At 44.4% G+C, this 27,978-nt stretch overlaps 2 protein-coding genes across 2 annotated transcripts; one reads left to right on the top strand and one right to left on the bottom strand.

Annotated features, from left to right (window-relative positions):
• Positions 1-388: 388 nt before the first annotated feature.
• Positions 389-8,188, top strand: LOC106605954 (protein Bouncer). Its single transcript, XM_045719002.2, has 3 exons — positions 389-652; positions 3,289-3,429; positions 5,437-8,188. The coding sequence occupies exons 1-3, from the start codon at positions 598-600 to the stop codon at positions 5,655-5,657; spliced, it is 417 nt and encodes a 138-aa protein (XP_045574958.1). The 5' UTR covers positions 389-597; the 3' UTR covers positions 5,658-8,188.
• Positions 7,053-27,362, bottom strand: msh5 (mutS homolog 5). The gene is made up of 26 exons (XM_045718997.2): positions 27,232-27,362; positions 26,938-27,039; positions 26,719-26,842; positions 26,351-26,431; positions 26,071-26,124; positions 25,818-25,951; positions 25,410-25,519; positions 25,270-25,305; positions 25,111-25,193; positions 24,930-24,975; positions 24,557-24,695; positions 24,385-24,447; positions 24,154-24,282; positions 23,985-24,057; positions 23,257-23,366; positions 20,939-21,019; positions 20,731-20,818; positions 14,255-14,322; positions 14,050-14,168; positions 13,794-13,920; positions 13,549-13,698; positions 12,030-12,104; positions 11,718-11,864; positions 11,386-11,523; positions 7,950-8,023; positions 7,053-7,164 (listed from the first exon to the last, which is right to left on the bottom strand). The coding sequence occupies exons 2-26, from the start codon at positions 27,025-27,027 to the stop codon at positions 7,053-7,055; spliced, it is 2,451 nt and encodes an 816-aa protein (XP_045574953.2). The 5' UTR covers positions 27,028-27,039; positions 27,232-27,362.
• Positions 27,363-27,978: the final 616 nt, after the last annotated feature.

The raw sequence follows: 27,978 nt of genomic DNA, 5'->3' as shown, positions 1-27,978 counted from the left end.
GAAGTCGTTTTTGGGGGTATCTGTACTTTACTATTTACCAGTGTGACCTGACTATTAAAAAACCAAGAAAATTATGCCGTCTGGTTTGCTTAATATAAGGAATATGAAATTATTTATACATTTACTTTTGATACTTAAGTATATTTGAGCAATTACATTTACTTTTGATACTCAAGTATTTTACTGGGTGACTTTTACGCACGTCATTTTGTATTAAGGTATCTTTACTTTTACTCAAGTATGACAATTGGGTACTTTTTCCACTACTGCAATAACATGCTCCGGATCAGTGGGCAAGCCATCCGGAGCAGAGAGGTAAAGACAGAGGCTCTCTATAAGCTGTCTATATATAGACAGCTTATAGAGAGCCTCTGTCTTTACCTCTCTGCTCCGGATGCCTTGCGCAGTGTTGCCTCTGACAACAACAGTGATTGGTCTGTGAGAATAGACAGGTATAATGCGTCTTAATCCAATTCTAGCTACAGGGGTGCCTGCTCCTACTGTCACAATGGAGCTCATTGACTTCCTCAGGGACACTCCTCGTTTTGTGGTCTCAACTGGCCCTTCTCTGGATAGTTTGAAGGATTTATTTCTGAAATGAGGGGATTGATGCTCTGTGTTTTTGCCCTGGCGATGTTAACAGCTTCTGCAGGTAAATCGAGATGAATTGGTCTTTCTCTGATCTGGGTCATAGTATTTAGGTAGGCTATACTTTAGGTATGGGATGTGAAGTTTTTCACACAGAAGGTGGGGGACATAAAATTGAAATGTTATAATCATAGAATTATATTATATATCTTTCATGATGTTGTTTAACACCAACTACAGACCCAGGTCATTGTAAATAAGAATTTGTTCTTAACTGACTTGCCTAGTTAAATAAAGGTTAAATACATAAAATAAAAAACTCCAAACTGCTACAGCACATTTAAGATATATATATTTTTAAATGTGTGTTCATAAAGCATACATAACACGTCAATAGGAACATAAACATGACATCGTAGCTACACAGAGCCTCCATGAACATATTCACTACGAAAATAATTATATGATATTACACAAATGTATCAGTTTTATACAAATACTGGGATTGTTCTGATTGAAGAGGATGGGCTTTTCATGTATTTAACCACCTCCACCAGTCCTGCAGTCACTATCCTGAAGGTAGTTGTGCTTTTTTTCCTGAAAAAATGTTGGGTTGGGTGACTACGTTTGGGATGATTACTGGAAGAGAAGATAATTACTGGAAGAGAGTTAAGTTGAGGTTGAATTGGGTGACTCTATGTTTGGGACAGAGGAGGCTGGTGGGATGAGCTATAGGAGGAATGGAATGAATGGAACAGAGTCAAACATGGTTGTCATATGTTTGATGTGTTTGATACCAATCCATTGATTCCATTCCAGACATCACAATGAGCCTGTCCTCCTATAGCTCCTCCCACCAGCCTTCTCTGGTTTGGGATGATTACTGGAATTAGTTTTAGGTAGCTATTATAATCCATTTAGTAATCATTAGGTCCACCGTAGTCCTGGTGTGTGCATGCAGGTCTTTGTTCCAACCCAGTGATATAGCAAACACTGGATGAAATACTTCCTAGTTCTAGTTGGTGAGTTTGTGCAACCCCAACCCTCTAGCCAATTAGTGTTCACCTGAGCTGGCAGGGGCTAACAAGCTAACAGGATGAGAGGGGCTGATGACCAGAGATTAGGAACATCACTGAAACTCAGGGTTTGGATTAGCACTAGGAGCTGCTCCCACCAGAGGTGGATGGCCATGTTAGGTGGTAATGGAACAACAGTATAGCTGGACTAGCTATAAGCAGTAAGTCTAACCCTAATGTGTACATAGGGTTAGACTTACCACCTAAACCTAATTTCCACCTACCGTAGGTGCTCAAAGTGCTTTACAAACTTACCTCATCCACCATTAATGCTTTTCAGTAGAGGGATGCATTGTGGTATACTGCTGGCAGATGAACACAAGCTACCTAAGAAAATTACCTGACTAAACTACTTTAGTTTCCCCTCTTACTGTAACATCTTGGTGCACTATACACATTCTTCTGTAGTCTACTATAGACACAGTGTTCTGTAGTCTACTATAGACACAGTGTTCTGTAGTCTACTATAGACACAGTCTTCTGTAGTCTGCTATAGACACAGTCTTCTGTAGTCTGCTATAGACACAGTCTTCTGTAGTCTGCTATAGACACAGTCTTCTGTAGTCTGCTATAGACACAGTCTTCTGTAGTCTGCTATAGACACAGTCTTCTGTGGTCTGCTATAGACACAGTCTTCTGTGGTCTGCTATAGACACAGTCTTCTGTGGTCTGCTATAGACACAGTCTTCTGTGGTCTGCTATAGACACAGTCTTCTGTGGTCTGCTATAGACACAGTCTTCTGTGGTCTGCTATAGACACAGTCTTCTGTGGTCTGCTATAGACACAGTCTTCTGTGGTCTGCTATAGACACAGTCTTCTGTGGTCTGCTATAGACACAGTGGTTACCGTGAGCTACCTTGGATGTGAGTAAGATAGTGACCCATCAGGTGAGAGTATGGCCTTAAAATCTCTCCCCAAGGTTAACCAAAAAGTAAAGTTTCTGGCTAGGAAATAATGTTTTCATGATAGGAAAATACTGCAGACACTGGCAGGGCTCCTTGTGCAGTGTCATTTTGATTGGATAATAGATTTTGTGTGTGCCTCAAGAATAAGCTTCAGAAAACTCAGAATAAGCAGTGGTGGAAAAAGTACCCAATTGTCATACTTGAGTAAAAGTAAAGATAACTTAAAATAAAATGACTCAAGTGAAAGTCACCCAGTAAAATACTACTTGATTAAAAATTATAAATAATTTCAAATTCCTTATGTTAAGCGAACAAGACGGCAGCCTTTTCTTATTTTTTTAATTTACGGATAGCCAGGGGCACACTCCAACATGCAGACATCATTTACAAAGGAAACATGTGTTTAGTGAGTCTACCAGATCAGAGGCAGTAGGGATGACTAGGGATGTTCTCTTGATAAGTTTGTGAATTAGACCATTTTCCTGTCCTACTTTTGGGTGTCAGGGAAAATGTATGGAGGAAAAAGTACATCATTTTCTTTAGGAATGTAGTGAAGTAAAAGTAGTTTTTTTTATGTATGTAATGTTGTCTCCGTCAGGAGCAGCCTTTGACTTTAAATGATCAATTCTATCAATAAATCAATATAGCACTCATGACTTGTAGCGATTATGTCCCTGTGTGAGAGTGTACTGTATATGATATTACCCTGTGGTCCCAGATGAGGATGATCAGGAGGAGCAATGGGAGGAGGGGCCTCTGCAGTGTTTCCGCTGTGACCTGGGCTTCTGGGATGCCTGCTACACCACCAAAACCAACTGCAACATCGGGGAGAAGTGCTACACTGGCCGAGGGAAGGCAGGTGGGTCACATGGATAGACATGGCCGGCGGGTGCTGGGTGTTTCTGTGTGTGGGTGTTTCTGTGTGTGAGTGTTTCTGTGTGTGTGTGGGGGTTGTGTGTGAGTGTTTCTGTGTGTGTGTGTGGGGGCTGTGTGTGGGTGTTTCTGTCTGTGTGTGTGGGGGCTGTGTGTGTGTGTGTTTGTGTGTGTGTGGGGGCTGTGTGTGGGGGCTGTGTGTGGGTGTGTGTGTGTGGGGGCTGTGTGTGGGTGTTTGTGTGTGTGTGTGGGGGCTGTGTGTGGGTGTTTCTGTGTGTGTGTGGGGGCTGTGTGTGGGTGTTTGTGTGTGTGTGGGGGCTGTGTGTGGGTGTTTGTCTGTGTGTGTGGGGGCTGTGTGTGGGTGTTTGTGTGTGTGTGGGGGGGCTGTGTTTGTGTGTGTGTGTGGGGGCTGTGTGTGGGTGTTTCTGTGTGTGTGTGGGGGCTGTGTGTGTGTGTGGCGGCTGTGTGTGGGTGTTTGTGTGTGTGTGGGGGCTGTGTGTGGGTGTTTCTGTGTGTGTGTGTGTTTCTATGTGTGTGTGGGGGGGGCTGTGTGTCAGTGTTTCTGTGTGTGTGTGGGGGGGCTGTGTGGGTGTTTCTGTGTGTGTGGGGGCTGTGTGGGTGTTTCTGTGTGTGTGTGTGTGTGTGTTTCTGTGTGTGGGGGGGCTGTGTGTGTGTGTTTCTGTGTGTTTGTGTGTGTGTTTCTGTGTGTGTGGGGGGGCTGTGTGTGTGTGTGTGTGGGGGCTATGTGTGAATGTTAATGTGTGTGTGGGTGTTTCTGTGTGTGTGGGGCGGCTGTGTGTGGGTGTTTCTGTGTGTGTGGGGGGGCTGTGTGTGTGTGTTTCTGTGTGTGTGGGGGGGTTGTGTGTGTGTTTCTGTGTGTGTGGGGGCTGTGTGTGGGTGTGGGGGCTGTGTGTGTGTGTGGGGGCTGTGTGTGGGTGTTTCTGTGTGTGTGGGTGTTTCTGTGTGTGTGTGGGGGGGCTGTGTGTGGGTGTTTGTGTGTGGGGGGGCTGTGTGGGTGTTTCTGTGTGTGTGGGGGGGCTGTGTGTGTATGTGTGGGGGCTGTGTGTGGGTGTTTCTGTGTGTGTGGGGGGGCTGTGTGTGTATGTGTGGGGGCTGTGTGTGGGTGTTTCTGTGTGTGTGTGGGGGCTGTGTGTGTGTGTTTCTGTGTGTTTGTGTGTGTGTTTCTGTGTGTGTGTGTGTGTGTGTGTGGGGGGGCTGTGTGTGGGTGTTTGTGTGTGTGTGGGGGGGCTGTGTGTGAGTGTTTCTGTGTGTGTGGGGGCTGTGTGTGGGTGTTTCTGTGTGTGTGGGGGCTGTGTGTGGGTGTTTCTGTGTGTGTGGGGGCTGTGTGTGGGTGTTTCTGTGTGTGTGGGGGCTGTGTGTGGGTGTTTCTGTGTGTGTGGGGGCTGTGTGTGGGTGTTTCTGTGTGTGTGGGGGCTGTGTGTGGGTGTTTCTGTGTGTGGGGGCTGTGTGTGAGTGTTTCTCTGTGTGTGGGGGCTGTGTGAGTGATTCTGTGTGTGTGGGGGCTGTGTGTGAGTGTTTCTGTGTGTGTGGGGGCTGTGTGTGAGTGTTTCTGTGTGTGGGGGGGCTGTGTGTGAGTGTTTCTGTGTGTGGGGGGGCTGTGTGTGAGTGTTTCTGTGTGTGTGGGGGCTGTGTGTGAGTGTTTCTCTGTGTGTGGGGGCTGTGTGTGAGTGTTTCTCTGTGTGTGGGGGCTGTGTGTGAGTGTTTCTTTGTGTGTGTGTGTGTGGGGGCTGTGTGTGAGTGTTTCTCTGTGTGTGGGGGCTGTGTGTGGGTGTTTCTGTGTGTGTGTGTGTGTGTGGGGGCTGTGTGTGAGTGTTTCTCTGTGTGTGGGGGCTGTGTGTGAGTGTTTCTGTGTGTGTGTGGGACATTACGGTGCTGGGTTTTGTGGATTTTTGGCAGAGAAATGTGAAGAGGGGCGTATTAGTGTGTTGACAGTGTCTATGTGTGTTAACAGTGTGTGTGTGTGTTTCTGTAGGTGATGTGTTGGATGTTAAATTGCTGGGCTGTGTCAAGGCGAAGGAGTGTGAGCTGGTGACCAATGTGGAGATCTTCTCCAACACAACCATCTACGTGATGACCAGGCACTGCTGTGACACACACTTCTGCAACACCGGACACACACTACCCCTCAACACACTCCTCTCCCCGACAGTGACTATAATAACCATGATCCTCACCTTCAACAGACTACAATAACCACCATGCATCATAAAGTCCCCAGCAGCTCACCTTTATTCAATTTTCTTAATTCTGTTAATATTCTGTGTTTATTTGTCGAGGAATATGGACAGTAATTAACATATGTGGATGTGCCAGACTGAGGCAAAAGTCTCATGTTCAAACCTTAGAAGCTGACTCTAGGCTTAGGCAAAATTGGTTAGATGGTTTTATGGAATTCAATTTTGAATAAATGTAATTTTCTCATTCTGTTGTTGGCATAAACTAGAAAAGGAGACTGGATTTTATTTTCTATCATATTTATTGAACATTCTGAATTGTAACTGTGAATAACGTAATACGAATTTACATTGTCCTCAATCTTGGTTGGGATATTTTAAACACGTTAAAATTACTTTTATGTTCTCCTCCAAACTGAAATATTCCATAGAGAATACTACAGTATCTCCCATTGACTTTAGTGTTATGGTAAATCCTAAAGTAGTATGCATCAATCTCTCAGACCCATAGGCACAGATCTAGGATCATCTTAACCTCTCTAAATCCATCAGCATCTTGGGGCAACTTCCTCTTACAGTCAGTGAAGCTGAGGTCATACTGGACAGTGTTTTAGTGTATCTCCCATTGACAACAGTAGTACTGGTATACAGTAGTGTTGCTGTTACATAGACAACAGTAGTACTGGTATACAGTAGTGTTGCTGTTACATAGACAACAGAAAAACTAGTATACAATAGTGTTGCTGTTAGATAGACAACAGTAGTACTGGTATACAGTAGTGTTGCTGTTAGACAACAGTAGTACTGGTATACAGTAGTGTTGCTGTTACATAGACAACAGTAGTACTGGTATACACTAGTGTTGCTGTTCCATAGACAACAGTAGTACTGGTATACACTAGTGTTGCTGTTAGATAGACAACAGTAGTACTGGTATACAGTAGTGTTGCTGTTAGATAGACAACAGTAGTACTGGTATACAGTAGTGTTGCTGTTACATAGACAACAGTAGTACTGGTATACAGTAGTGTTGCTGTTAGATAGACAACAGTAGTACTGGTATACAGTAGTGTTGCTGTTAGATAGACAACAGTAGTACTGGTATACAGTAGTGTTGCTGTTAGATAGACAACAGTAGTACTGGTATACAGTAGTGTTGCTGTTACATAGACAACAGTAGTACTGGTATACAGTAGTGTTGCTGTTAGATAGACAACAGTAGTACTGGTATACAGGTGTGTTGCTGTTAGATAGACAACAGTAGTACTGGTATACAGGTGTGTTGCTGTTAGATAGACAACAGTAGTACTGGTATACAGTAGTGTTGCTGTTAGATAGACAACAGTAGTACTGGTATACAGGTGTGTTGCTGTTAGATAGACAACAGTAGTACTGGTATACAGGTGTGTTGCTGTTAGAGCAGGTCTCCTCCAGAGGGAAGCAGCTCCTCCTTCATGTAGCGCTGCAGATCCACACTCTGGTCCTCAAGGTTCACACACAGGAACTTCTTCACCACACAAACACACCTGACAGGGACACACACACAAAGAAAACACCTGTGTGTGTGTATGTATTGCAGACAGAATAACTTATTTAAAATGTTCATCTGAGCCATCTGTGTTGCAGGTGAATGGTAACAGCTGAATAAGATGAGAAAAAGAGGAAACCCACACACTGATCTTGATAGTATCACTGCTCTTTAATAACTTTACGTATCGACCTCAAGGCCTTCCTCAGAGTGTTTGTAAGTGTTTATAATTAGCAACCGTATGTAGATATTGATCCACCCACATCCGTTCAATGCATCGAATGGGGTTGGAGTCGTTGGAAAATAAGCAAGTGTTACCAAATATAACATTGTGCATTTATTTCATAACTATTCTAATAACGTGTGTACATAACTCAAAAAACGCCTGTAAAACCACAATGAGGACATCAACCTATCAAGTCAGTTTTCATAAATCATTTCATAAATCAGTGCAAGAAAAAACGTCAGAGTAAACTGAAGTGGAGGCATTCATTCATGTTCACATTTACATGCATTCTTTTATCTCAACTTATTTAAATGTAAAATCTGTCTTTAGAGTCTCACCTGCACATTGACTCGGTACAGGTACTCCTCGTATTTAGCCTCGTTATTGTTGTTATTGTGTTACTATTTCCTTTTTATTGAGTAAATATTTGTCTTATTCTAACTCTGCACTGTAGGGAATGGGCTCGTCAGTAAGCATTACACTGTCTACACCTGTTGTATTCGGCCAATAACATTTGATTTGACTTTGTGTGTGTTCACTGTGAGTGTGTGACTTACTTGTTTGCCTGCTCCTCTGTAGATGGTCGGTCGATGCGTTTAATGGTCTTTCCTGTTCTGTACAGTTCAGATACCTACACAAACGCACATACATAACTTACACTCTTAGTTTGCATTTCTGTTGAAATAAATGTGATGCCTTATTGTACTTGTGTGCATAGACATAGGAAGTAGTTTGGGAGAGTGGAGGCTGCTTTATATTTTCATTCATGGTAGAAATAAAATTGTTAAAGAATATATTTGAGGGTGGGTGCTGGAGAATTTTTTTTTTGGCCGCGTTACAGATGCTATATCAGTCCGCTAATACAGCACTATTAAAGATGGTGTGCACTACTTTTGTGGAGAAATAAATAAATATACAGTTGAAGTCGGAAGTTTGCATACACCTTAGCCAAATACATTTAAACTCAGTTTTTCACAATTCCTGACTTTTAATCCAAGTAAAAACTCCCTGTCTTAGGTCAGTTAGGATCACCACTTTATTGTAAGAATGTGAAATGTCAGAATAGTAGAGAGAATGATTTATTTCAGCTTTTATTTCTTTCATCACATTCCCAGTGGGTCAGAAGTTTACATACACTCAATTAGTATTTGGTAGCATTGCCTTTAAATTGTTTAACTTGGGTCAAACGTTTTGGGTAGCCTTCCAAAAGCTTGCCACAATAAATTGAGTGAATTTTGGCCCATTCCTCCTGACAGAGCTGGTGTAACTGAGTCAGGTTTGTAGGCCTCCTTGCTCACACACGCTTTTTCAGTTCTGCCCACAGATTTTCTATAGGGTTGAGGTCAAGGCTTTGTGATGGCCACTCCAATACCTTGACTTTGTTGTCCTTAAATCATTTTGCCACAACTTTGGAAGTATGCTTGGGGTCATTGTCCATTTGGAAGACCCATTTGCGACCAAGCTTTAACTTCCTGACTGATGTCTTGAGATGTTGCTTCAACATATCCACATAATTTTCCTTCCCATGATGCCATCTATTTTGTGAAGTGCACCAGTCCCTCCTGCAGCAAAGCACCCTCACAACATGATGCTGCCACCTCTGTGCTTCACGGTTGGGATGGTGTTCTTCGGCTTGCAAGCTTCCCCCTTTTCCTCCAAACATAACAATGGTCATTATGGCCAAACAGTTCTATTTTTTTTTAAACGCACCAAAGTACGTTAATGTCTAGGAGACAGAACGTGTCTCCTTCCTGAGCGGTATGACAGCTGCGTGGTCCTATGGTGTTTATACTTACGTACTATTGCTTGTACAGATGAACATTGTACCTTCAGGCATTTGGAAATTGCTCCCAAGGATGAACCAGACTTGGAGGTCTACAATCTTTTTCTGAGGTCTTGGCTGATTTCTTTAGATTTTCCCATGATGTCAAGCGAAGAGGCACTGAGTACACAGGTACACCTCCAATTGATTAAAATGATGTCAAGAAGCTTCTAAAGCCATGACATCATTTTCTGGAATTTTCCAAGCTGTTTAAAGGCACAGTCAACTTAGTGTATGTAAACTTCTGACCCACTGGAATTGTGATACAGTGAATTATAAGTTAAATAATCTGTCTGTAAACAATTGTTGGAAAAATTACCTGTGTCATGCACAAAGTAGATGTCCTAACCGAACAAAACTATAGTTTGTTAACAAGACATTTGTGGAGTGGTTGAAAAATGTGTTTTAATGATTCCAACCTAAGTGTATGTAAACTTCCGACTTCAACTGTATAAACACACACAGCGCATTCTGAAAGTATTCAGACCCCTTGACTTTTCCCACATTTTGTTATGTTAGCTTTATTCTAAATGGATTAAATTGTTTTTTCCCCCCCACCTCATCAATCTACACACAATACCCATAATGACAAACCCTTTTTTTTTTTGAGCAAATTTACAAAAAATTTAAAACTGAAATATCACATTTACATTAGTATTCAGGACCCTTTACTCAGTACTTTGTTGAAGCATATTTGGCAGCAACTACAGCCTCGAGTCATTTTGGGTATGACGCTACAAGCTTGGCACACCTGTATTTGGGGAGTTTCTCCCATTCTTCTATGTAGATCTTGTCAAGCTCTCAGGTTGGATGGTGAGCGTTACTGCACAGCTATTTTCAGGTCTCTCCAGAGATGTTTGATCGGGTTCAAGTCCAGGCTCTGGCTGGGCCACTCAAGGACATTCAGAGACTTGTCCCGAAGCCACTCCTGTGTTGTCTTTGTGTTGTTGTCCTGTTGGAAGGTGAACCATCGCCCCCAGTCTGAGGTCCTGAGCGCTCTGGAGCAGGTTTTCATCAAAGATCTCTGTACTTTGTTATGTTCAGCATTCCCTCGATCCTGACTAGTCTCCCAGTCCCTGCCGCTGAAAAACAACCCCTCAGCATGATGCTGCCACCACGATTCCCCATGGGGGATGGTGCCAGGTTTCCCCCAGACGTGACACTTGGCATTCAGGCCAAAGAGTTCAACCTTGGTTTCATCAGACCAGAGAATCTTGATTCTCATGGTCTGAGAGTCCTTTAGGTGCCTTTTGGCAAACTCCAAGCAGGCTGTCATGTGCCTTTTACTGAGGAGTGGCTGCTGTCTGGTCACTCTACCATACTAGCCTGATTGGGGTGGACTCCAAGTTGTAGAAACATCTCAAGGATGATGAATGTGATGGATTCTATTAAAATGTAACATGTTTCAAGTTAAACTGTAGTTTGTTTGTATCCTGTTTAGTGAATGAGTATTGTGATTATTAATGGAGTTTAGGCCATGAAACTGTGTGTATGCTAATTTAGAAAGGTTGACCTAATCAGATAAGAGGAAATTGCCTAGGATCAAAGAGCAGGGTCAGGCCCAGGACAATGAAGATGGACGGGTTGTGATTCTGACATCTAGCAAAACAAAGATAGGACCATGGACATTCCACAGGGGAAAGGAGGGAAACTCATTGGGGTTATAAAATGTATAGCTGGGGAGGTGACACCTACAAGAGGGTGGTGACCAAAAGGAGGGAAGAGTATAAGATGTTTTGTGAACTTCTAAATGTGTGCACTCAGCTGACTGTATCCTTGGTATTAAACACTTAACTTCTCTTGAGCTTTTGGTCTCAATTCCTTATTGCAAAGAGGTTGCAATTGCATTTTTCTTAAAAAAAAATGGAAACAGGATGCACCTGAGCTCAAATTTGAGTCTCATAGGGTCTGAATACTTACGTAAATAAGGTATGTTTTTTTATTTGTAATAAATGTGCAAAAATGTTTAAAAGAAAGCTGTTTTCGCTTTGTCATTGTGGGGTATTGTGTGTATTTGAGGCTGTAATGTAACAAAACGTATAAAAAGTCAAGAGGTCTGAATACTTTCCGAATGCACTCTACATATAAAATAAAATCTTCCGATTTTTCAGGGAGTGCTGCAGCACCCCTACTTCCCGCAGCTATGCTAGTGTGTGTGTGGTGTAGTGTACCTCCACTCCTCTCTGTACGAGGCTGGGGGGAAGGCCTGCCAGTGTAGCGATGTTGGCTGCGTAGCTGGAGCGACAGATCCCATCCTTCAGCTGGTACAGAAACACCAATTCATCCCCATCCACCGCTGTCTCCAGAGTCTACACACACACACACACACACACACACACACACACACAACATATCAAGGCTGGGATTCAGTCCAAGGCATGCTTAGGGCTTCAGTCCAAGACATGCTTAGGGCAGACAATACACCTTTTAAAAGGGTTTTTCCCCAACAAATCCCGGCCTTACATACAGAAAGGGACAGATTACACACATACACAGGCAGTACCAGTAGTGACAGCAGGCCTGAGGAAGGTAGGAGACCCAGCTGTAGCAGACTGTGGAAGTTAGTGGCCAATAGAATGTGAGGAACCTCAGCTGGAACTCTTTTCAGCCAATGAGAGATAGATGCCGCCAGAAGGGAAAGCCCATCCACCTGGTGAGAAACAGTTCAACAGTTTACTTGGAACCACATTGAAACACTGAAGCATAGAAAGACCCAAAGAAAGGCAAATAACTGGGCAGTGTAAGGGAGACCTTTCTCCTCCATCCCTACTTTCATGTCTCTCACGTGTTTCATCCCTCTTTCCCTCTCTCTCACCGTGTTAGTTCCTTTCCCAAACTCATCAATCAGGACCAGTGAGTGACCGCTGCTGTGGTTCAGAGCATGAGCCATCTGTAGCACAGACATACACACACATACGTGTATGACACACTGAGAATAGGTAAATGCATGTGTGTCTGTAGTGCAGTGGTGTAAAGTATTTAAGTGAAAATACTTTAAAGTACTACTTAAGTAGTTTTTTTGGGCGGTATCTGTATTTTACTATTTATATTTGTGAAAACTTTTACTTTTACTCCACTACATTCCTAATGAAAATAATGTACTTTTTACTCCCATACATTTTCCCGGATACCCAAAATTACTTGTTACATTTTAAATTCTTAGCAAGACAGGAAAATAGTCAAATTCACGCACTTAAAGAGAACTTCCCTGCCTACATACTGCCTCTGATCTGGCGGACTCACTAAACACACATGCTTTGTTTGTAAATGAGTGTTGGACTGTGCCTCTGGCTATCAATATTAAAAAAATAAAAATATTGTGCCATCTGGTTTGCTTAAAATTTTAAATGATTTATACTTTTAATTTTGATAAATAATGTAAATTTTTGCTTGACCTGACCAAATTCACATAGAATTGTGAGTTATAGATATTTCATTCCCACTGAAAGCAAGTCTAAGAAGCGATAGATGTGGGCTATTCTATGCTTCGCGTTCTGAAGTTTGTTTTTGCGTCTTTTACTTTTGGTTTTGTACACCAGCTTCAAAAAGCTGAATATACAATAGTTTTGGTTACAGAAAATATATTTCACAGCGGTTTAGATGGTACAATGATTCTCTACAGAATGACTGCTTGTTTTGTCACATAAACTGACATTTGGCAAACTATTAGGATTTTTGGAACCAGGAAATGGCGGAGCGATTTATGAATAGTGCATCTTGATCTTAAAGTATATTTTAGCAATTACATGTCATTTTAATACTTAAGTACATTTAAAATCCAATACTTTTAGAATTTTACTCAAGTAGTATTTATATCCTGCCTGGTTGGCCCTGACCAGGGCTATTAGCCTTCCCTGTAGCTCAGTTGGTAGAGCATGGTGTTTGCAACGCCAGGGTTGTGGGTTCGATTCCCACGGGGGGCCAGCACAGAAAAAAAAAAAAAATGTATGAAATGTATGCATTCACTACTGTAAGTCGCTCTGGATAAGAGCGTCTGCTAAATGACTAAAATGTAAATGTAAAATGTCTATCGTTGGACGGGGCCAGTGTCCCCCGACCCCCCCCGTCTCAACCTCCAGTATCTATACTGCAATAGTCTATGAGTCAGGGGGCTAGGGTCAGTCTGTTATATCTGGTGTAATTCTCCTGTCTTATCTTGTGGCCTGTGTGAATTTAAGTATGCTCCCTCTAATTCTCTCTCTCTCTCTGACTTTCACTTTTACTGGAGTCAATTTCTATTAAGGTATCTTTACTTTTACTCAAGTATGACAATTTGGTACTTTTTCCACCACTGGTGTAGTGTGTGTGTGTGTGTGTGTAGTGTGTGTGTGTACCTGGTTGAGGTCTATCATGAAGGTGCTGAGTCCTACAGACACAGATTCTCTGCTCTGCATGCGTGTGAAGATTCCGTCCACCAGACCAATCTCTGCCTCCTTCGCTGGCACGTCAGAACCAATCAGAGCCATGAACACAATCAGACCCACCTGACCCAGCCAATCAGAAGGAAGAGACAACAATCTATCCTGAAACTGTCTTTGACACTTTCTGTGTGTGTGAGTAAGTGTGTGTCTGTCTTTGCCTGTTTGAGGTAGATGCTCTTGCCAGATGAGTTGGGTCCGGTGATGATCTTGACCCGTCCCAGAGTCTCAGAACTCAGGAAGGAGTTAGACACAAACATAGGAGAACACAACTCCAACAGAGGGTGTCTGAGAGAGTGAGAGAAAGAGATATCTGAGCAACAACAACCCTTATCTGCCTCTCTAACCTCCTCCCTGGATACCTTAGGGGTTCATACAGGCATTTAGCCAGCTGGAATGGGGTCTGAGTGTGCGTACCTGGCCTGTCTGAGTGTTATCCTGTGGTGGTTGGCCAGAGTGGGGGTAGTGTATCCGTACTCCTGGGAGGCGTGGCTCAGTGCCATCAGACAGTCCAGCTCAGCACTCAGATCCAGAACCTACACACACACACACACACACACACGTAGCATAATCCCACGAAAAGGTAAGTGTGCACACAGAGATACCACATAAAGACGCACACCTTGTATAGACAGGCGCTTCTCTCCAGCACTGTGGTCTGCAGCTGTGTCATAACCGCTGTCTCCATGTCTGTGAGAGAGAGAGAGAGAGAGAGAGAGAGAGAGAGAGAGAGAGAGAGAGAGAGAGAGAGAGAGAGAGAGAGAGAGAGAGAGAGAGAGAGAGAGAGAGAGAGAGAGAGAGAGAGAGAGAGAGAGAGAGAGAGAGAGAGAGAGAGAGAGAGAGAGAGAGAGAGAGAGAGAGAGAGAGAGAGAGAGAGAGAGAGAGAGAGAGATTCAGACATGCAGAGAGTATGGTCTACTTTTTTTTTTCTTCCCCAAAGGGTTTCTTCGGTTGTACCCTAGAGAATTCTAAATAACGCCACGGGTCTGGGTCAGATCTCATATGATTGTCACAGGTCTTGAGTATGTGTAATTTTAACTGACTTGTCCGGAAGGGCCTGTAAATATCCAAACGTGACTGCTGCAGCAGAGAGACAAGACAGAAATGTATAATTTATGCTGCTGGTCTTGCTTTTCAGAAGAGTGGTGCATGTAGCATGTTGTTGGCCAATCATAAGTCATCAAAGTGCCAATAGGCTACAATCATAGTCTCCATGTGTGGCAAAGGTTAGGAGATATCTAATCAACGGAAGATGGAATTAAAATTACGGAGTTAAGAACCAACAGGTAGGCAGACTGCTACTTAATATTCTGAAAAGAGTTGATGTTATTTGTAACTGTAGGATGAGAAGGCGCACGCACGGTCCTGTGTGGCTCAGTTGGTAGAGCATGGTGTTTGCAACGCCAGGGTTGTGGGTTCGATTCCCACGGGGGACCAGTACGGAGAAAAAAATGTATCAAATGTATGCATTCACTACTGTAAGTCGCTCTGGATAAGAATGTCTGCTAAATGACTAAAATGTAAAAATGTAAAATGTAAATGCATAAGTTAGCATAGCTAGCTAGCGTTACTAGCTTCTCGTCCTGGTTTGATGTCGTCCAAGACTGGTACTACGTGATCAAATGAAATTGTATTTGTCCCATGCGCCAAAAACAACAAGCCCCTAACCAACAATGCAGTTCAAGAAATATAGTTAAGAAAATATTTACTAAATAAACTAAAGTAAAAAAAAAATATCAAAAAGATAATAAGAAAATTACATAACAATAACGAAGCTATGTACAGGGGGTACCGATACCGAGTCAACGTGCGGGGACACAGGTTAATCGAGGTAATTTGTAAAGTGACCATGCATAGATAATAAACAGCGAGTAGCAGCTGTGTAATAACAAAGGGGGGTCAATGTAAATAGTCCAGGTGGCCATTTGATTAATTGTTAATAATAGCAGTCTTATGGCTTGGGGGTAGAAGCTGTTAAGGAGCCTTTTGGTCCTACAATTGTTTGGGCCTTCCTCTGACACCGCTTGGTATATAGGTCCTAAATGTCAGGAAGATTGGCCCCAGTGATGTACTGGGCCGTACGCACTACCCTCTGTAGAGCCTTATGGTCAGATGCCGAGCAGTTGCCATACCAGGCGGTGATGCAACCAGTCAGGATGCAGCTGTAGAACTTTTTGCGGATCTGGGGACCTATGCCAAATCTTTTCATTCTCCTGAGGGGGAAAAGGTGTTGTCGTGCCCTCTTCACAATTCTTGGTGAGTTTGGACCATGATAGTTTGTTGGTGATGTGGACACCAAGGAACTTGAAACTCTCGACCCGCTCCACTTCAGCCCTGCGATGTTAATGGGGGCCTCTTTGGCCCTCCTTTTCATATAGTCCCAGTTGTCTTGAAAGCATCATAAATCCAGAGAATGCCAGACTGATGACAAAATGTGCCCACAAAGGAGCGCCGCGCCACCTTCCTGTTCAAGTGAACACAGGACAACAAGGTGAGTCCAAAAATGTCTTGTATGCTGCTGCATAAATGATGTAATATGGCAGGGAGATATGTATACTGTAGCTAAGAAAGTAATACTAAGTGTATGTTGTGTAGTAAGCTGTTAGTAGCCCATGTGCCTCACCCAAATAATTTGGTCTATTTTCACTTCTTAATTTTGTTCTGACCTGGTAGTGCACATGTAGCCTATAACCAGTTTTTTTAGAAATGTAATCATCGAATATTGTAAGACCTTTCATTGTCTGCTTATATGCCCCCTTTATTTATCCTTCAATTTTGACTTGGTGTACAGGGAGAACACTAAGAACGGCCCATGTTCTGAATTCTGTTGCTGTACATCTCAAAAGTGCTGAACAAATAGTTATATTGACTACGCCCGTCCTAGCTTGCTCATGAATGTCTTAATCAAAATTACGGATTGCCTGTTATTCGCTTGTCGTCCCCTTATGCCATAGTTTGTACATCTCAATTGTCAGTAGAAACCACATTTGTTTAAACACGTCAGCCATTTCCAGGCAGTATCCCATCCGGCCATGATTGGGAGTCCCATAGGGCGGTACACAATTGGCCCAGAGTCGTCCAAGTCTGGCCGGGGTAGGCTGTCATTGTAAATAAGAATTTGTTCTTAACTGACTTGCCTAGTTAAATAAAGGTTACATATCAGCTATGTTTTTTTTAAAGGCAGTAAATGAGGCTGAATGAACTGTTTCGCTGACAGACAAGTCTCCGCTGACAGCCAGGTGTAGGTGGTAAGGTGTTGGGACTGCTGTTGGGACTCTGCTGTTGGGAAAGTTTTATGTAAGCCCTAACAGTTATTGGGCACCGTTATAGTGCAATTAATGTATTGTTTAGTGTCGTGTTGTGTAGTGGCTTTGCTGGCATGCATCCCACAATTGTTTTTTTTGCCCCACCAAGATTTACATGCTAAAATCGCCACTGGTACCAACGCACATTGACTTGGTACCGGTACCCCCTGTATATAGCCTCGTTATTGTTATGTAATTTTATTGTGTTACTTTTTATACATTTTTTACTTTAGTTTATTTAGTAAATATTTTCTTAACTCTAATTTCTTTCACTGTATTGTTGGTTAAGGCTAGGGGACAGTATTCGGAAGTTGTTCGGAAGTGACTGACATGCCCAAAGTAAACTGCCTGTTACTCAGGTCCAGAAGCTAGGATATGCATATAATTGGTAGTATTGGATAGAAAACAGTCTGAAGTTTCTAAAAAAAACGGTTAAAATAATGTCTGTGAGTATAACAGAACTGATATGGCAGGCAAAAACCCGAGGAGAATCCATCCGGATTCTTTTGTTTTTTTGAGGTCACCACCCATTGAAATGCTTGTCTATGGGATATTCAAAAGAAATCCTCCCAGATTGCAGTTCCTATGGCTTCCACTAGATGTCAACAGTCTTTAGAAAGGGTTTGAAAAATGAATTAGTAGTTGTAGTTTTTCAAGGTGGCTCTCATTTTGACTGTGTGGACGCACGTACCTTGTTATTTATCTCCGGTATTGAACATACTACATTCCGTCTCAAAATGTTGCGTTTATTTACATATTAGGGTACCTGAGGATTGATTAGAAACGTTGTTTGACTTGTTTGTACGAAGTTTATTGGTAACTTTTGGGATTCCTTTGTATGCATGTTGAACAAGTGGAACGGGTGAGCTAAAGGGTAGAGCTGCCGCTTTCAAGGTGCGGGACTCTAACCCGGAAGCTTACAAGAAATCCCGCAATGCCCTGCGACGAACCATCAAACAGGCAAAGCGTCAATACAGGGCTAAGATTGAATCATACCACACCGGCTCCGACGCTCGTCTTATGTGGCAGGGCTTGCAAACTATTACAGACTACAAAGGGAAGCACAGCCGCGAGCTGCCCAGTGACACGAGCCTACCAGACGAGCTAAATCACTTCTATGCTCGCTTCGAGGCAAGAAACACTGAGGCATGCATGAGAGCATCAGCTGTTCCGGATGACTGTGTGATCACGCTCTCTGTAGCCGACGTGAGTAAGACCTTTAAACAGGTCAACATTCACAAGGCTGCGGAGCCAGATGGACATGTGCTCCGGGCATGTGCTGACCAACTGGCAGGTGTCTTCACTGACATTTTCAACATGTCCCTGATTGAGTCTGTAATACCAACATGCTTCAAGCAGACCACCATAGTCCCTGTGCCCAAGAACACAAAGGCAACCTGCCTAAATGACTACAGACCCGTAGCACTCACGTCCGTAGCCATGAAGTGCTTTAAAAGGCTGGTAATGGCTCACAACAACACCATTATCCCAGAAACCCTAGACCCACTCCAATTTGCATACCGCCAAAATAGATCCACAGATGATGCCATCTCTATTGCACTCCACACTGCCCTTTCCCACCTGGACAAAAGGAACACCTATGCGAGAATGCTATTCATTGACTACAGCTCAGCGTTCAACACCATAGTACCCTCAAAGCTCATCACTAAGCTAAGGAACCTGGGACTAAACACCTCCCTCTGCAACTGGATCCTGGACTTCCTGACGGGCCGCCCCCAGGTGGTGAGGGTAGGTAGCAACACATCTGCCACGCTGATCCTCAACACTGGAGCTCCCCAGGGGTGCGTGCTCAGTCCCCTCCTGTACTCCCTGTTCACCCACGACTGCATGGCCAGGCACGACTCCAACACCATCATTAAGTTTGCTGACGACACAACAGTGGTAGGCCTAATCACCGACAACGACGAGACAGCCTATATGGAGGAGGTCAGAGACCTGGCCGGATGGTGCCCGAATAACAACCTATCCCTCAACGTAACCAAGACTAAGAAGATGATTGTGGACTACAGTAAAAGGAGCACCGAGCATGTCCCCATTCTCATCGACGGGGCTGTAGTGGAGCAGGTTGAGAGCTTCAAATTCCTTGGTGTCCACATCAACAACAAATTAGAATGGTCCAAACACACCAAGACAGTCGTGAAGAGGGCAGGACAAAGCCTATTCCCCCTCAGGAAACTAAAAAGATTTGGCATGGGTCCTGAGATCCTCAAAAGGTTCTACAACTGCAACATCGAGAGCATCCTGACCGGTTGCATCACTGCCTGGCACGGCAATTGCTCGGCCTCCGACCGCAAGGCACTTCAGAGGGTAGCGTGTACGGCCCAGTACATCACTGGGGCAAAGCTGCCTGCCATCCAGGACCTCTACACCAGGCGGTGTCAGAGGAAGGCCCTGAAAATTGTCAAAGACCCCAGCCACCCCAGTCATAGACTGTTCTCTCTACTACCGCATGGCAAGCGGTACCGAAGAGCCAAGTCTAGGACAAAAAGGCTTCACAACAGCTTTTACCCCCAAGCCATAAGACTCCTGAACAGGTAACCAAATGGTTACCCGGACAATTTTCATTGTGTGCCCTCCCCCTGCTACTCTCTGTTTATCTTATATGCATAGTCACTTTAACTATACATTCATGTACATACTACCTCAATTGGCCCGACCAACAAGTGCTCCCGCACATTGGCTAACCGGGCTATCTGCACTGTGTCCCACCACCCGCCAACCCCTCTTTTTACGCTACTGCTACTCTCTGTTCATCATATATGCATAGTCACTTTAACCATACCCACATGTACATACTACCTCAATAAGCCTGACTAACCGGTGTCTGTATATAGCCTTGCTACTCTTATTTTCCAATGTCTTTTTACAGTTTTTTTTATTTCTTTACTTACCTACACACACACACACACACACACACACACACACACACACACACACACACACACACACACACACACACACACACACACACACACACACACACCTTTTTTTCGCACTATTGGTTAGAGCCTGTAAGTAAGCATTTCTCTGTAAGGTCTACACCTGTTGTATTCGGCGCACGTGACAAATAACCTTTGATTTGACTTGATTACTGAATCAAACACGCCAACTAAACTGACTTTTTTGGGATATAAAGAAGGACTTTTGTAGCTGGGACCCTTGGGATTGCAAACAGAGGAAGATCTTCAAAGGTAAGTGATTTATTTTATCGCTATTTCTGACTTTTGTGATGCCTCTGCTGGTTTGGAAAATGTTTTTAATGCTTTTGTATGCGGGCACTGTCCTCAGATAATCACATTGTATGCTTTCGCCGTAAAGCATACAATGTGATACAACAAGAATTTAAGATTTTAAATGATGTATGACACTTGTATTTTCATGAATGTTTAATATTACGATTTTTGTATTTTGAATTTCGCGCTCTGCAATTTCACCGGATGTTGTCGAGATGGGGCGCTAGTGTCCCACCTAGCCCAAAGAGGTTATTAAGGGCTTGTAAGTAAGCATTTCAAGGTAAGGTCTACACCTGTTGTATTCTGCGCATGTTTAATTTGTTTGCTGTATTTAATACCATTCCACTTCATTAACATGAGCCCGTTCTCCCCAATTAAAGTGCCTCCAACCCGTGGTTTATATTCCGGTTTCTGACATTGCTCGTTCTGATATTTCTTTTTCTGGATTATGTGTGTCCCCATTTTAGAGAGGGCACAGAGAGAGAGAGAGAGACGAGAGAAGAGGAGCGAGAGAAAGAGGGGAGGGCTGACAGCCTGACCTTTGGTGTCACAGTGTAAGTCTCCCAGCAGGTCATCTAGCTCCTTGGTTCTCTGACTGCGGTAGTGCAGACGCTCCTCAGACAGAAACTAAACACACACACACACACACACACACACACACACACACACACACACAGTGAAAACATACACACATCATAAACTCATACTCACAGTGGGTGCAAACATACACATGTATCATACACGCACCATGAAGTCAAGGCCCTCTATCTCAAAGTCCTCTTTCTCCACCATGCTGGGCAACCGAGGGACCGAGAGCAGGAACCCTATCTGAGAGAGAAAGAAAGAGATAAATAAATTATGTTGATAGGATAGGACATCCAGATTACAATTTCACCTTATTTTATGGATGTTTAGAAAGCATCAGCATCCTATTGATCCTGACAGTCAGCAAGGTACACTTTAGATGTATTTGTTTAGCATTTAGCATCCTTGTTAGCATGTAAACCAGGGATGGGTAACCCCATGATGGATGTCAGATCAAGGGGATGTAGACAGACAGTAGTAGTAGATGTCAGACAAGGGGGATGTAGACAGACAGTAGTAGTAGATGTTTCAGACCAGGGGGATGTAGACAGACAGTAGTAGTAGATGTCTCAGACCAGGGGGATGTAGACAGACAGTAGTAGTAGATGTCTCAGACCAGGGGGATGTAGACAGACAGTAGTAGTAGATGTCTCAGACCAGGGGGACATAGACAGACAGTAGTAGTAGATGTCTCAGACCAGGGGGACGTAGACAGACAGTAGTAGTAGATGTCTCAGACCAGGGGGACATAGACAGACAGTAGTAGGAGTGTAGACAGACAGTAGTAGTAGATGTCTCAGACCAGGGGGATGTAGACAGACAGTAATAGTAGATGTCTCAGACCAGGGGGATGTAGACAGACAGTAGTAGTAGATGTCTCAGACCAGGGGGACATAGACAGACAGTAGTAGTAGATGTCTCGGACCAGGGGGATGTAGACAGACAGTAGTAGTAGATGTCTCAGATCAGGGGGATGTAGACAGACAGTAGTAGTAGATGTCTCAGATCAGGGGGATGTAGACAGACAGTAGTAGTAGATGTCTCAGACCAGGGGGACATAGACAGACAGTAGTAGTAGATGTCTCAGACCAGGGGGACGTAGACAGACAGTAGTAGTAGATGTCTCAGACCAGGGGGATGTAGACAGACAGTAGTAGTAGATGTCTCAGACCAGGGGGACGTAGACAGACAGTAGTAGTAGATGTCTCAGACCAGGGGGATGTAGACAGACAGTAGTAGTAGATGTCTCAGACCAGGGGGATGTAGACAGACAGTAGTAGTAGATGTCTCAGACCAGGGGGATGTAGACAGACAGTAGTAGTAGATGTCAGACCAGGGGGATGTAGACAGACAGTAGTAGTAGATGTCAGACCAGGGGGACGTAGACAGACAGTAGTAGTAGATGTCAGACCAGGGGGATGTAGACAGACAGTAATAGTAGATGTCTCGGACCAGGGGGATGTAGACAGACAGTTATAGTAGATGTCAGACCAGGGGGATGTAGACAGACAGTAGTAGTAGATGTCTCAGACCAGGGGGATGTAGACAGACAGTAGTAGTAGATGTCAGACCAGGGGGATGTAGACAGACAGTAGTAGTAGATGTCAGACCAGGGGGATGTAGACAGACAGTAGTAGTAGATGTCTCAGACCAGGGGGATGTAGACAGACAGTAATAGTAGATGTCAGACCAGGGGGATGTAGACAGACAGTAGTAGTAGATGTCAGACCAGAGGGATGTAGACAGACAGTAGTAGTAGATGTCAGACCAGGGGGATGTAGACAGACAGTAATAGTAGATGTCAGACCAGGGGTATGTAGACAGACAGTAGTAGTAGATGTCAGACCAGGGGGATGTAGACAGACAGTAGTAGTAGATGTCAGACCAGGGGGATGTAGACAGACAGTAGTAGTAGATGTCAGACCAGGGGGATGTAGACAGACAGAAGTAGTAGATGTCAGACCAGGGGGATGTAGACAGACAGTAGTAGTAGTTGTCAGACCAGGGGGATGTAGACAGACAGTAGTAGTAGATGTCAGACCAGGGGGATGTAGACAGACAGTAGTAGTAGATGTCAGACCAGGGGGGGATGTAGACAGACAGTAGTAGTAGATGTCAGACCAGGGGGATGTAGACAGACAGTAGTAGTAGATGTCTCAGACCAGGGGGATGTAGACAGACAGTAGTAGTAGATGTCTCAGACCAGGGGGATGTAGACAGACAGTAGTAGTAGATGTCTCAGACCAGGGGGATGTAGACAGACAGTAGTAGTAGATGTCAGACCAGGGGGATGTAGACAGACAGTAGTAGTAGATGTCAGACCAGGGGGATGTAGACAGACAGTAGTAGTAGATGTCAGACCAGGGGTATGTAGACAGACAGTAGTAGTAGATGTCAGACCAGGGGGATGTAGACAGACAGTAGTAGTAGATGTCAGACCAGGGGGATGTAGACAGACAGTAATAGTAGATGTCTCAGACCAGGGGGATGTAGATGACGCAGCAGGAGGGGATGCGGGTGTCCAGGTGCTCCAGCTCTCTGCGAGCCACGTCCGTCAGGAAGTCAGACAGTCCCATCATCCTCCTCTTCTCTGGCAGAGGGAGCAGACGGAGGTGACTAAGATGACCCTAACCTTCACCTTACCTTAACCATCAGCTAACCCTAACCTTCAGCTAACAAAACCCTAACCTTCAGCTAACCTTAACCCAACCTTTAGCTAACCTTATCCCAACCTTCAACTAACCTTATCCCAACCTTCAACTAACCTTATCCCAACCTTCAACTAACCTTATCCCAACCTTCAACTAACCTTATCCCAACCTTCAACTAACCTTATCCCAACCTTCAACTAACCTTATCCCAACCTTCAACTAACCTTATCCCAACCTTCAACTAACCTTATCCCAACCTTCAACTAACCTTATCCCAATCTTCAACTAACCTTATCCCAACCTTCAACAAACATAACCCCAACCTTCAACAAACATAACCCCAACCTTCAACAAACATAACCCAACCTTCAACAAACATAACCCCAACCTTCAACAAACATAACCCCAAACTTCAACAAACATAACCCCAATCTTCAACCAACATAATCCCAACCTTCAACAAACATAATCCCAACCTTCAACAATCCCAACCTTCAACAAACATAATCCTAACATAACTCTAACCTTCAGCATTGCCTAATGTTATGAATACTCACTCTCGTCTATAGCAGGGTCCACATTGGGTTTGACAGTGAAACGGTTTTCTGCTAAACTGCCCTCAAAGTCCACCTATACAATACACAAATCACAGAATAAAATGAGAATGAAACACATTGACATACAGAACATGGGAGCTGCACCTGACGTGTGTACTGTGTGTCCCACCACTCTGCTGATGAGCGAGGCGATGTAGTAAAGGTCATCTGAGAATCCCTCACTGATCTCCTGGAAGAGTTGGATGGACTGAGGCAGGGAGCGCACTGTGTCCCTGATACACACTGCACTATACACTGTCTACAACACAGACACACACACACTATTCACACTGCACCGTAGATTGTCTAATACACATTCAGACACGCTATTCATATAGATAAATGGCCATAGAACTCCTACCTTGTAGAGACCCTGCCAGTCAGAGACTTTGGTGTGAGACAGAGACATCGAACGCAGGAGAGTCTACAGCAGGAGAAATAACTCTTTATTACAGAATATTCATACTCATCACTGATGATGCAGACTGAGGCCTGCATGGCGCTGAAGGGTAAAGTTCACAGGTCATGGTTACCGGGATGTTCCTGATGTTGCGTAGGGAGGACTGCAAAGTGTTTAGGGAGTCAGAGTTGCGTGGACAGGAGAAGAATCTCACAACTTCCTGTCTCCTGTTCAACACCGCCAGGTCACGAGTAGGCCTCAGAAACCACTGGCTGAGAGAGAGAGAGAGAGAGAGAGAGAGAGAGAGAGAGAGAGAGAGAGAGAGAGAGAGAGAGAGAGAGAGAGAGAGAGAGAGAGAGAGCGCAATAACCAACTAGCTGAACAAGGATGGATAGATTATGACTACGCACCACAAACAGGTACTGAGGTATTGATTATGTTTCTCAGATATAATCTGTGTGTGGTTGGTTTCTGACACTTCAACCATGAGAACAGGTTTTCCTCACCGAAGCAGTTTGGAGCCAAACTTGCACCTGCAGTGATTCAGTATCCCTGAAACAGAGACACCAACACCCATGACATCATCACTACAGGAAACACGCCTGAGAGATCACCGCTTCTCATAATGCGAGTGTGAGAATGTACTGACATCACATCAGCGCATTAACTTCCCATAATGTGTGTTACCATAGAGACTGAGCCCTTCCTTCTCCCCAGACTGCAGCTTGTACACAGAGGGGTGCAGCTCCGACTTGAAGATCTGCAGCACGCTGGAACACACAACAAACATGGCAGAGAGAGTGTGTGTGTGTGTTTGTGTCTGTGTTCGTCTCCAGGGGGACTGACCTGTAAGTATCCTGGTCCACGTACACTATGTCTTTCCTGTAAGAGGAATGAAATTCAGATGTGAAAAAAAACATTCAACCACAATACCTATACACAACTGACCCATCTCTCTGTATGTGTGTGTTGTGTGTGTGTCTTACAGTGTGTAGGTGTGGAACTGTAAGATGGGGACTCCCACACTGCTGTCCTCTAGCTCCACTCCCACTCTCCTCCTGTCCAGACACTTCAGCAACGCACCTACTGACCGCAGCTAGGACACACACACACACACACACACACACACACACACACACACACACACACACACACACACACACACACACACACACACACACACACACACACACACACACACACACACACACAATTTTCAATTTAATCTCAAATGTCAGTGTGAGGTTATTTTCCTGGAACAAGGGGGAGGAGAACTCACCATGAGGGGGGAGGAGAACTCACCATGAGGGGGGAGGAGAACTCACCATGAGGGGGGAGGAGAACTCACCATGAGGGGGGAGGAGAACTCACCATGAGGGGGGAGGAGAACTCACCATGAGGGGGGGAGCCCCGGGGGGGTCGAAGGAGATGCAGGAGGAGAGGTAGGAGATTCTCTCTCTCTCTGAGACGGCGGGAGGAAGGAAGGGAAAATGGGCAGACAACAGCCTCTGCTTACTGACCTCCAGACCTGTGGTAAAGAGAGGGAGAGAGAGAGAATCTGTAACTGAAAACTTGACTATTGATGTTCAAAAGTTACACTGAGAACAATACCTAGTGTATTACCACAGGCAAGGCAGCTGTTCTTACCAAAGTCCACATAGGGATAGGTCACCACCTCAGGCCTGTAGTCTGGGTTGCCTCCTGGAAGCAGGGAGGAGAGGGAGTCAGAAAGAGAGGGGGATAGAAGAGAGAGAAAAAGAAGAGAGTGAGAGATAGGAGAAAGCTTGAGAGAGAGTGATAGAAGGGCAAGCAGATAAAGTGAGAAAGGGGAAGAAAGTACAAATGTATAAACCTTAACCATCACCCCTCCCCGGCCAGCCTAAAGTTTTGCCTTCCCCAGTCCTCCCTGTGCGGTGCTCCTCCTCACCCAGTCCCTGCACGAACTGGACCATGCAGCGTTCCTGCTTAGCACTGGTAATGATCACATGAGGGCTCACCTCCTGGACCACTGAGAGAGGGAGGGGGAAGACCGGAGGGGGCAGAGGCAGGGGACCGGGGACAGGGGGAAGGAGAGGAGAACAGGGGGAGGGAGAGGAGAAGGAGACGGGAGAGGAGGAGAGGGGGACAAGGGAGAGGGGACCAGGGGGAGGGAGAGGACAGGGGGAGGGAGAGGAGGAGAGGGGGACAAGGGAGAGGGGACCGAGGGGAGAGGGACAGGGGGACGGAGAAATGTGTTTGGGTCAGTTAGTAGTTTAGGTGTGTGTAAGTGTATGTGTGTTTAACTTTAGTATGTACCTCTGGCCAACAGTTGGAGCTCGTGGTTGTCTGAGGTGTCAGGCATGTAGTGCAGAGTGAAGTCTCTGCTGTCATAGAAACACAACCCCAACTGCCCATGCTGGGCAAACACGCTCAGCAACACCTGGAAACACACACACATTATCTTACTCTGCCATGGCCCATTGTTTGTAGTTGGTTTAGCACACATGACGTGTGTGTGTTCACTGTTGCTCTCACCTCATGTGATTCTTCCTCCTCCTCCTCTTCTCCATTCATATCGGGGAGCCCAGACAGGCCTCTTCCTCTGACATCACCAGGCACCGCCATATACTCTCTAGGCTACACAAAGACACGCAGACAACTTTGGCCTGAACTTTGTCACGTCAATCATGATATCATAATTTAGCTACTGTTAATTTGCTAACGTAAGCTACTTTGATTTTCACTTATGTAGTAGGCCTAGCCCTTTCCGTTTACAGACATATAGAATGTGCGCCTCAGTTATGGCATGTCTGTTAGTTAGCAACTTACCCGTTATCTATCTCAACTGACTTTAACGTTTACTCGGCTTTTTGCTGCTGTGTGTGTAGTTGATTTTAAGCGCGTCTCTCACTGTGATCTGGCACCTGGCGCGAGGCATGTCACCAAGCGCGCTAAATTCATCCCCACGTGCGCTGGCGTGGCAGTGCAGAATTAAAGCCAAAGAAGATAGATAAATGAAGACGTCCACTCGTTTACCAGCTAGTTAAGCCCCCAGTCTTTTCTTTATTTTGTTAAGTATATTTTTCTCTGTATTTTGAATTGTATTTTTAAGTAATCACCGTATGTCTAATAAATCAATGTGTGTGTTTATTTCATGGAAATAATGTCATTATATGTTTAATCATTTATTTCCCTGAGACTCCTTTTGCCATTGAAATGCTCAGTCTGGTCTTGTTGGCCCCTGTTGATATACATGTAAATATATTTACATACACAGCCCTGATTGGCAGATAGGATATTACAGCACATCTACCCTTACCCCTTCAAAGTAGTAGGATATATACGCATCAGAATAATCAGATCAGATTGTGATGTTGTGATCTGGGACATAAACATCATCCCACTTGAAAATGCTGACACAAAAATGACATTATCATAATGTTATTTCGACCTCATAGTGTAAATTACATTTTTGACTGCACTGCCCCTTTACGGGGTGGTTCTCCCATATACACCAATGCCTAGCAGCTGGGTTTGGTCTACTTATATAGTTCATTGACAGTATAACAACCAGAA

The sequence above is a fragment of the Salmo salar genome, chromosome 05, assembly GCF_965601325.2.
Source record: "Salmo salar chromosome 05, fSalSal1, whole genome shotgun sequence".
NCBI lineage: Eukaryota > Metazoa > Chordata > Actinopteri > Salmoniformes > Salmonidae > Salmo > Salmo salar.
Note: the sequence above shows the minus strand (reverse complement) of the source record. Positions and strands in the feature narration are given on the sequence as shown.